This window comes from Alligator sinensis, unplaced genomic scaffold (assembly GCF_000455745.1).
Source record: "Alligator sinensis unplaced genomic scaffold, ASM45574v1 scaffold652_1, whole genome shotgun sequence".
In the NCBI taxonomy this organism is placed as follows: domain Eukaryota; kingdom Metazoa; phylum Chordata; order Crocodylia; family Alligatoridae; genus Alligator; species Alligator sinensis.
This window is the reverse complement of record NW_005842010.1, coordinates 2,852,705-2,863,382: the sequence shown is the minus strand read 5'-3', so window position 1 is coordinate 2,863,382 and position 10,678 is coordinate 2,852,705. Positions and strand designations below refer to the sequence as shown.

General features: G+C 40.5%; 1 protein-coding gene across 1 annotated transcript in view; it reads left to right on the top strand.

The window, feature by feature from the left end:
* The window catches only part of RASGEF1B (RasGEF domain family member 1B), a 44,359-nt gene that overhangs the window by 16,925 nt on the left and 16,756 nt on the right, over nucleotides 1–10,678 (top strand). The window contains exons 3-7 of the mRNA XM_025201978.1: nucleotides 533–655; nucleotides 1,804–1,941; nucleotides 9,511–9,723; nucleotides 9,829–9,903; nucleotides 10,656–10,678. The exon at nucleotides 10,656–10,678 is cut by the window's right edge and continues 112 nt beyond it. Coding sequence (XP_025057763.1) covers nucleotides 533–655; nucleotides 1,804–1,941; nucleotides 9,511–9,723; nucleotides 9,829–9,903; nucleotides 10,656–10,678 — 572 coding nt within the window. The remainder of the gene's footprint in view (nucleotides 1–532; nucleotides 656–1,803; nucleotides 1,942–9,510; nucleotides 9,724–9,828; nucleotides 9,904–10,655) is intronic.

Sequence of the window (10,678 nt, the reverse complement as noted above, 5' to 3'; positions counted from 1 at the left end):
CTCCTCTTCGCCCCCCCCCCCCCCCATAAATAAATAAAGCCTGGGAAGCAGACAACAGTAAGCAAGTTTCAACTTCCTACACTGGTGTTACATCCAGATTAGATTCTTCTTATCTCTTCTTAGGCTGCATCCCTTTGTTCTCATGAATGTAATGTTGGCTCTTCTTGTAAAGATTTAGTGCAAAGAAAAACAGAAGATGAGTCAAAACTGTGCTTTGAGTCGCATCAGGTACCAAACTTGAAAGAACAGAATGTACAAAGGGAGGATCAAACCAAAGCTGCCCCACCTTGGCCCAGCTTTTTTTTTTTTTGTCCTTCTTGCATAACTAGGTTTATATAATTACTGTAGAACACTGGCTCTGGAGTTGTAATTTATTACAAGTGCTTATCTCTGCAGTATCTAACTTTTGCCACAAACTAAATGCACAGTGGCACCCTTTGGATGCTAAGACATGACAGTTTGATTTGGAAGGAATGTATTGGGTATTAAGCATGATACTTGTAGTGACTTTTTTCCTTTCTCTTGTCTGCAGAGAACTTACATTTTCACCTTCCTGCTCAGTTCACGGCTGTTCATGCACCCTTTCGAATTAATGGCCAAGGTCTGTCATTTGTGTGTGGAGCACCAGAGACTAAGTGAACCTGGGAATGACAAGGTAAAGTCCCTGGCTAAAAACTCAAACCTCTCTTCCCATTTCCAAGGTACAAATTTTCTTATTAGTGGGTCCTCTAGTGGAATGAATACACTGAACACCTGGCATCAGTGTGGTATAAGCAACACTTTTAATTCCCTTTTAAAGAAAAGGGGCAGAGAAAGGAAATGCATTAATTTATTTAATATAATGCATCATACTGTGATGCCAGGTGTCATAAGGCAATAGTGTAACTAAAGCGGGGGAGGTGGGGTTACTGAGGCAGCAGCCATAAGCGCTAACTTGGGGTGGGTGTAAAAATAATAGTTGCCACCACTGTTGGCCAGCCACACCACAGTTGCCAGGAGCCACCGCTGCCCTGTGTAGAGCTTCCCTGTTACACCTCCATCTTTAAAGTATCCAAACACCTAGGCGTGGTAGTCCACAACCTTGCAAAGATGGAATCTGTAGTTTGTGAGATTGCTTGTATACTACACTTAATGCAAAAGCAAGAATTCTTGTGGGCATTATCTCTTACTGGACCAACTGTATGGTTGGTATAGACGAAGTCAAGGTATTGCATATCTCTGTACCCTTCTTCAGGCAGTCACCTCAACACTACCATACTTCAGCTAAACACCCTTTTGAAAGGTTACTCCGATTGCAAGCTCTTTGAAGTCGATTTTTTTTCATTCTGTTTTGTCCATCAGAGAGCCCTCCTTCATAAGTTCTTCCAAGTACTACCACGGTATCAAAAAATTGAATAACACCATTAAGTCTGTACTTGTGCTCTAAAGTTTTTAAGCCTTTCCAGATTAGAGACTTTGTTGAAAATACTTATGTTGTTGCATATTGGTTATGAACCATATTTTTGAAGGCACTCACTTGTCTAGCATGTAGAATTTTTCTTGCTTTGGTGACCTGGCAAACGTTAAACCAAGTAAATGTACACCCTTTGCTCAAGTCCAGTTAGCCAATTTAAAGTCTTTCCATTCATTTCAATGGCCTGTGGCTCAGGTTCTTATCCAATGTGGAGTTTTTTTCACTTGGCTTTAGTTTATGCACTTTTGTTCCACAGTTGTAGAATCCCTTAAGGGTAAATCTGAGTTTGCTTCAGCTGTCTTAAATATTTGTAATACAATCCTCTCCTGCCCATCTATTCCTTTAACTAGAACCAGATACGAAAAATTGCCCCCAAAATCCTACAGCTGCTGACTGAGTGGACAGAGACATTTCCTTATGACTTCCGTGATGAAAGAATGATGAGGAACCTGAAGGAGTTAGCGCAACGAATAGCAAGTGGTGATGAGGTTTGTATTCTGCACTGAAGCCCAAGAGGCATCAGTTGTATATCTTCTGAGTGAAATATTGATGGTTATATAGCATAAGGAGGCCATCTCATTTTGGAGGTTTTAAGCAGATAAGTGGATGGTCCCTTGAAATATCTAAATAAGCACTAATTAGTGCAGCAGTTTATATGAATGCACATGAACACACACTGTTCTCTTCGCCTTCTCCCATACATTTTTTTAGTATGAGGTTTTTTCTGGTATCCCAGTTCCCATAAAGAGTTCTTGGGTGACCATTTAATTTTTGGCCACAGTAGGGAATCATGTATGTTTACATGAACATACACTTCCTTGTAGGTTTATTTTAGCAGCTTTTCTTGGATGAAGTTGGATGTGACCCTGAATATTCTTGATTACCCCAGTACTCCTTACTGATGTTAATAGATGCATTGATATCATGAGGCAGATGTTCCGGGATTGGGCCTTTGTTTTACAAAATCCATAGCTGAGGGAGGGTTATTTTCAGGAGGAAAATTTCTAAAGGGAAAACATGTCTTGTGCTTAAGGTACTGGGATTGAACTTTGATCAGAGTTGTGCCCCTGGCCATGACTATTTCCCAGGAAACCATGGGAAGTCATTAATTTCTCTGTGTCCCAGCTTCAGAATAGCACATCCTGCATCTCTGTAGTTAGTTGGCTTGGATGGCACTTGAGGTCCTACCCAACCCTCTGATTTGGTTCTCAGATAGAGACGCACTTCTCTGCCTAGTAAATACTTAGACAGAAATACATCCAGAATCTTGGGCATTATAGCTACTGTTATTTTTTTTTTTAAACACAGAATGTAGATCATGCAGGCGGCACAGGAGAGATTACCAAATATGTCAGTTTGATATTTGGAAGTACTAAAAATGGAGGATAATTACTAAATGGTGTATTTACTGGCACTCCCCAGGGGCTGGTGTTAATCCCAGTGTTATGTAAGCTTTTATATAATGATATAAAAAGAGGGTATAAACAGCATGATGATGAAGTTGTAGACTATAATATATTAGGAGTTGCAAATACTGTCAAAGACACACAAGGATCTTAAAATACTAGGAGCAAGGCCTAGAAAAAAGAATTAAATTGAACTTGGAAGCAGAAGAAAAAAATCTGTATCCTAGTGGGGAAAATAAACCCAAAATATAGATTTTTGAATATAGAGGGGAAGCAGCTAAGGAGATGAGGGGAAGCATGTATAGAAATTGGATTGAGTACTATTGCAATGTGATGTTTCTACAAAATAGGCTGAATTTACTAAGGTGGTATGTCATGGAGCAGGAGGATAACTTCTTCTTTGCTCTGATGTTGCTGCACCTGAAATGTTGGGGGGTGGTGCAGGGTTGGTCCTGGATGCTTTATAATTAAAAAGATTGACACATTGAAGTTGGCTCAAATAAAAGAATTAGTGGACTAGAGTTGTTGGCTTGTGAATTGCTGATTAATGTAGGCATGTCTGCCACAAACAAACAAAGGAAAAGGAATTAGGGTGATTCCAGGTGTTGACCCACGTAGAAAAACTGTACAAATTTAAGATGGCAGAGCGGGGGAGGTTATGTATTGGAGAATTTCTGGCAGTACAACTTGTGAATGGAAAAATTACCAAAGCAAATGTTTGTCTCAAGTGAAGAAGCTCTATCGCTTGACTGGACAAAACACTAAAAATTGTCCTATAGGCAGCAATCCTCTCCTGGTAAGAAGATGGACTGGGTAGTTAAACAGTTCTCTTTAATCTCTGACACCTGTCTCTGAGCAACGTTATGATTCCTTTTACCAAGAGATTGCAGTAGTTTGGCATAAATCAAGTTGGTGAGTGGGCTGATTTTTAGAAGGGTGAAATACACGTTGTTTTGATGTTGCTTCTATCTGACTACACTGAAGCTGAGTAGTGTCACATGGATTGGTGTATGTAAGTCAGGGGCTTAAAAGATTGAATGTTGGAAAGGTTTTGGCCATAAAATAGAAAATAATCAGAGTTTCCTATTGCCACTAAATTTGCCTCTGATTTTAACCTCCTGTTTCCCTGTGTCACTATTATAAAACCTTCAGTATCAAGAGCCTAACGCACCCTAGACTGAGCATAATAAATATATCTTATAGCTGTTCTTAAACCAGTGAATTTAAGGGTTCTAAAATAGAAAGGCTTGGAACTAAAATTCTCTCAGCTCATGTGTTCTTGTTCGGGGAAAACAGCTTTGCTCAGACAGTAATTATGCAAGGTACCCACACAACTCCTGAAGGTATGCTTGGGAGGACTACCTTTTGAGGGCAAGTGAGTAGGTGGTTCTCCCCAGCTCACTGGGTTCTTGCTTTCTTGCTGGGATGAGACCATCAGGGAAGGTACTGGTGAATGCTGATGGCAGTAGTGGATGTGTCTCACATGAAGACTTACTGGGGTGAATGCAGAGGTTGACTAGATCCAATAGGCTTAGGTAGTCTATGTGCCCCTAAAACATTTTTTTTCCTGTTTACTTTTTTTAGGATTTTTTTTTTTTTTTTTGTCTAGCCTAGTCATAAGAGTGGCAGCTGATAAGCTATCCTTTGGGAGAGCATTCATCAAACTAATGGGGCTACCTGCAGGCTCCACTTCTACTTCTGGGTATGGGTCCCTCTCCCACCACCTTTAATTTACACTAGGCAAATGTCTCTAGACTGCTATACTCCCATTTTTACTTGGCTAAGCAGTTGGTCTTACCTATGTAGGCTGTTCCTAATCAATTTCCCACCAGTCTCTTGCTTGTAGAATCATGAGCATGAGCATGTGCAACTTGTCACACCAGTGCTACATATAAAGAAGGCTGTTACTATTTGTCATGATGTGACACTTCTATATATGCAGCCCAAAATTGAATTGACCTTTTTTTGGCTGCTGTATTGCATAACGAGATTGATGGTGCAAACATGTTTTTTAACATACGCTGTCAAACATCCATCAGACAGAAATGACTTTCGGTCACTATCAGGCTAGGACAGACAGACAGGTGACCTCAAGGTGAAAAGGCTCTGTATCCCATTACTCTCATGCCATCCACTCTCTGGAGGCTTTTCAAATATACATAAATACCAACATTATTTCAAGGCATGAATTCTAGCCAGAGATGCAAATGTGCTGGTGGTTTTTGAAAGTTAAAAATGGCAGAATAACAAACCTTTGTGACGTATAGGGATGATGTATAGATATCGTGCATGGCAACCCAAATTGCGAAAATAACTCACAAGTAGAGTGATGTCAGTAATGAGGCAACATCGCAAATTGAAATACAAATTGTGCATTGCCCAAGGAGTGGTATGTATGTGGAATGTTGAAATATGCTGAGTTTATGGGAGTTGCAAAGCCCGTGTCTCACTCATGTCTTGCAAAGAAAGCACCTCTTCTCAGTTCGCACGAATAGCATGACAGACAAAGGCTTATTTGTCTGAGAGAATGTAAATATAATATGCCTTTTCTTGAATTATTGAATCAAAAACCCTAATCTGTGTATCTGTAGGATGTCTTACACCACTGAGGGGAAAACTGATTACTCAAAGTCTCTCTCTCTCTCTCTCTCTCAGAAACTATTGAGGGAACAAATTGTTTTTCCTTTAAAAAAAAAAAAAAAAAAAAAAGGAAACCAATAGATCTGTTTGTCTTGTTTTGGGGAACAAGCAGTGATTCCAGCAGCACGTTGGGGCACAAGGTGCCACAGGTTGAATTCTAAAATACAAAGCCATAATCTGCTACTGTTTCTTAGATAATTGCTTTCAGATTATACATTTTTCAGGGCCTGGCAATTTATAAGCGTCTCCTGTACATCATAAATGTGTAAACAAAAAAACCCCCAACAACCCCCCCAAAAAACAAAAAAATAAAAAACTAAACAACCCCCCCCCCCCAAAAAACCCCCCCAAAAACGTTGAAACCACATTTTCAAACAATGAACAGCACAAGCTGCTGTTGAACTCTACATCTCACTTAGCCACAATCTACCTAGGAGAGTTTACACAATGAGGGAAACTAGATCTGAGAGGGAAGCAAAACCACAGGTTCCCTCCCTGTTCCTCAGACCAGATAGTTCCTGGGCTGGAGATCTTGCGAGATGTCTTGATGCAGAACTGAAACTATTCTTAGCTCCACCATTTAAGGAACTTTGGAAGAAAGCTTTAAACGATATCTTTATCTCTTCCTGAAGACATACCAGAAATATACTGGGCTACCAGAGTGGAAATAATTTTAATATGTATGGGTTCCCATTGATGCGCACATTTATAGTTGATGCTGCATACCCTGCTTCCAGATCTGTGGCAGATTTGGTTGTGAGAAGAGTTTCCTGATGGATAGGATCAGTGTTCAATCACCTTTTCCATTTGTGTGGGTCTAAGGTTGCTTTTGCTATCTAGTCATCCACTGTCTTCCTGCCTTGATTTGCATAGTATATCCTCTTCACTGTGACTATATAAAATGTATCTGAAATGTACATAATCATGTGCTGGAAGACCAATGATGCAAGATTTATTTCACAATGGATGATCTCAGCCACCTGCAAAAATTCATTACCTTTTTCACAGAGAGGTCAAAGGTTGGTCAACTCCTGCTTTTATTGCAGTCACACTTAGGAAGAGGTTAAATCCCAAAGGAATGTCATTATTGTTTAGACTATTGCATATATGGGTGATATGGTAGGCATGTCCCATCCTGCCTAATACCTGAGAGAGGTTGCCTAAGCGGCAAATGAAGAGGTGACTCTCACTTTGTAACTGCTGTTTGACCAAATGTGGATGTTTGAGTGACATGAAATTCCATATACTACTTTTCAGGGTGTCTGTGCAAACCCCTTTTTTTCCCTTGTGCGTCATAGAAATCATAGAAGTAGGACTGGAAGGGACCTTAAGAGTTCTCTACTTCTGTATCTGTTTCCCATCTCATTTGAAGGAACAATTTCCAAGTTTAAATTGGAATTTGGAATGTACCAATTATTTTCCCCTCAAATTTTAGTTCCAGTTCTAGGTGTAAGTAAAGTGGTAACTCAGCCAAGCTTTACTAGTTTTGGGGTGTAAGCATGTGCTATTACATGATTTCATTATATTGCATGGTATCTCTGATTTAGTTAGAATATAAAGTACAAATCTACCCTGCCTTCTGTCTGTCATAATTACCATTGTCAACCAGAACCCCATCCTAGTGTGACAGAAGCTTTGTCAAACTTTTTCAGTGAAACTATATTGAACCCCAGGTGTGTAACAGCATTTTACAAAATGCTCTTGTAGGTAATCTTTGTGTCTTTCTCTCAAAAAAATTAAATTAAATTAAAAAAAAAAAAAATCAGTGCATGCAAGCACATGCTCTCCCTTATAAAGATAAGGATGCTCATAAAGACAGGGTCCTGCATTTTCTATTAAAAGACCCAGCACTAAATTAAAGCTTTTTAGGGTCCATTTCTGTAGATAAAATCAAAATGTATCTAAGTACAGTCTGATTCCTAGAACGCCAATTTCTTCCTAAGTAACAGGTCAAATTCAGTCCTAACATAACGCCACGGATTTCCAGAATGTGTTGACCCAAACATGCTTAGATTTTGACTTCCACTAATAAAGAGAAACCTTTTTTTCCCCTGAATGTCTAAAACAGTACCACCACTGTCATACTGGAGGAACTTTGAATTTCTTTATCAGCAGCTGCTTTTGAGTGAGGGACAGGGTCACTGGCGCACAGGTAATATGCATCTCCTAGTCCAACAAGCTCATACTCTGGCACTGACTTGGAAACTTAGTTTTTTCAAGCACTTGGGCATTCCGTCCGCTAGCAGCTTGGGGATGGTGTCTTGAATCTCGAAAAATAGCAATTGCTTGGCTCTATTGCAAGAGACCTGCAGACTGACTGTTCCAGGTCTGTTCCCACTGAAATTCCCAAAGACTTTTAATGGCCATAGGATCAGGTCTTTGGGGTGAAAAGAAGAAATAGGATCTGACTGGTTTCTCCTTTCTCTGGTTTACCAGAAGTTATATTTTCATCGAAGTCAATGGAATTGATCTCGATTTACACCAGGGGAAAGAGAATTAGTCCCATTATGACAGAATGGCTGCATATTAAACATGGTTAGAATTTTCTTCTGGCTGCTTTAAGCAGTTGGAGATGCAGTATTTCACCTCTGGTGTCTTACTAGATGGGCAGTGCTTCACTTTATAGTGCTTTCCCCTTTCTGTCACATAGACTAGGTAGGTCACCATTAGATCAGAGACAGTCAAATACTGCATTGGTAGAAGCGTTGCCAGCAGATTGAGTGAAGTACTTCTTCCCCTCTATTCACCACTGGTGAGGCCACATCTGGAGTACTGTGTTCAGTTTGGGGGCCCCCCACTGCAGAAGGGATGTGGACAAATTGGAGAGAGTCTAGCAGTGGGCCACAAAAATGATTAGAGGGATGGAGCACATGACCTGTAAGGAGAGGCTGAGGGAATGGAGCTTATTTAGTCAGGATAAGAGAAGACTGGGAGGTGGAGGGGGGGGATTTAATAGTAGCCTTCAACTACCTGAAGGGTGGTTCAAAAGAGGATGAAGCTAAACTGTTCGTGGTGGTGGCAGATGACACAACAAGGAGCCAAGGTCTCAAATTGCAGCAAGGGAAGTTTAGGGTAGATATCAGGAAAAACTCTCGCCAAGTAGATAGTAAAGCACTGGAACAGGCTACCTAGAGATGTGGTGGAAACTCCCATCCTTGGAGGTTTTTAAGACCCGGGTAGACAAAGCCTTAGCTGGGGTGTTCTATTTGGGGATGGCCCTGCTGTAAGCAGGGGCTTGAACTAAATGAACTCCTGAAGTCCCTTCCAACCCTAACTTTCTATTGTTGAGCCCCAGCTCAAGTCTGGGATCGTGCCCAGTATGCAAAGGCCAATAAAGATACCAGGGGTGAAAGTACAAAGCAAGTTCATTGCTAGCAATAAAAGGTGCGAGCGGAATAATTTCACGTAACAAGCACACCAGATTACTATTTCTAAGCATCTTTTATACAGGAGTTTTTGAGCCTTCATAAGCATCCTTGTTTGCTGATTGGTTATAAAGGAGTGATGCAAGGAGTTCTTTACTGAGCATGTCTCTATACCTGTGTTTTAGCCATGTATCTCATTTACATACATGTATGTTTCATTAGCTTACTTTTTCCCCACCTAGGGGCGTGATTTTTAGTATTTTAATGAGCCCTATAACCCAGTACTCTGTTTCTTATTTTGTTTTCAAGCCCCCTTTATCTAAGACCATCTCCTCCTTATGATTGCAGATGGGCATTCGTCACATAACATTCTCTTCTGCTTCGTCTTTGAATAGTGGTTTCTAGGTCACTCCTTACACTGTGATTCTAGATTAAATGCTTTGTGATGTCATCTTCAACACCTGTGAATGCATTCTATGTCAGGGTTTGGCTGTTAATACAAGGACTGCAGCAGTAAATTTTCTGAGAATTTCTAAGCTGCTGATAACTAATATCAATTGTAATGATTCTGTCTTGCTACACATCAGGCACTAAAGTAGTTTTTCATGTTCCGGGAATATCTTTTGCTTGTCTTGTGCCATGACAGATGTATCGGAAGAATGTCCAGCAGCTTATCCAGAACCTGATCCGGAAGCTTGCTTGTCTTAGCCAGTATGAGGAGGTACTTGCAAAAATCAATGCAACATCCACAGATCGCCTCACTGTCCTCAAGACCAAACCACAGTCCATACAGAGGGACATAATCACAGTCTGCAGTGACCCTTACACATTAGCCCAGCAGCTGACTAACATAGAGCTGGTAAGTGGTTGCTAGATCTTTTGTTTACTAACTTTCCAGTCCCCCTTCTGTATCTCTTGAAGCACAGAAGAACAAAGGAATTGACATCTTCTGTATTGTCTTTAGGAGCGCCTGAATTATATTGGGCCAGAAGAATTTGTTCAAGCATTTGTACAAAAGGATCCTTTGGATAATGACAAGGTGAGTGGAGGGGGGAAAAAGGGACACTGTTTAACATCCTTGAACTGTATCTGTTAATCAAAGCATTTTATAACAACAAATAGATGTGAACACAGAACTGCTTGAGAGCTCCTGGTTTTACTGTAAGAATTTTTGTTCATTTGGCAAGGGGGGGTGAGGGTGGAGCAACTCAGTTTCTATTCTGATCTTGCTCAGAGACCCAAAATCTCTTTGACTTAATGGCTTCATTGGGATTTTGCCACTTCTTTAAATCTACCTGAAGATCTAGCCCTGACTGAGGCCTTGCAGGTGATTACACATGACCTTCTTTCTCCACAGCCAAGATAAAAGGCTCATTTTCAGTCTGTTGGCTTTTGAATCTCTCATTTTCTCCATTTCTTTTTCCTCTTGCCCTTTTAGTAAATTGAGCTATTTGATAAGAGAAGTGCAATTTGCTTGCATATCTTATGTTATACCTGCAATGAGAATTGTGAGCTACAGGCCTACACGGGATGAAGGGCAAGGACAAACGGTGTTTTTAACTATCTGTGCTGGAGCTGCTTTCCCTCTCTTTTGGGTTTGGAGATGAGTCATGATCTGTTGGTTGACTATGCCAAAGCCATGCAGTTAATACTAAAATTACCTGCCCTCTTCAGATTTGGCAGACCTAGTATAATGATTCAGTCATAACTTGCCTTCCGTCCAGACAGGATCCCAAAATGACTTTCTGTAGGTAAAGATAATACCACTTATGTTCTGGGCTGAGTTATGAGAACTGTTTCCCTCCCTTCCCACT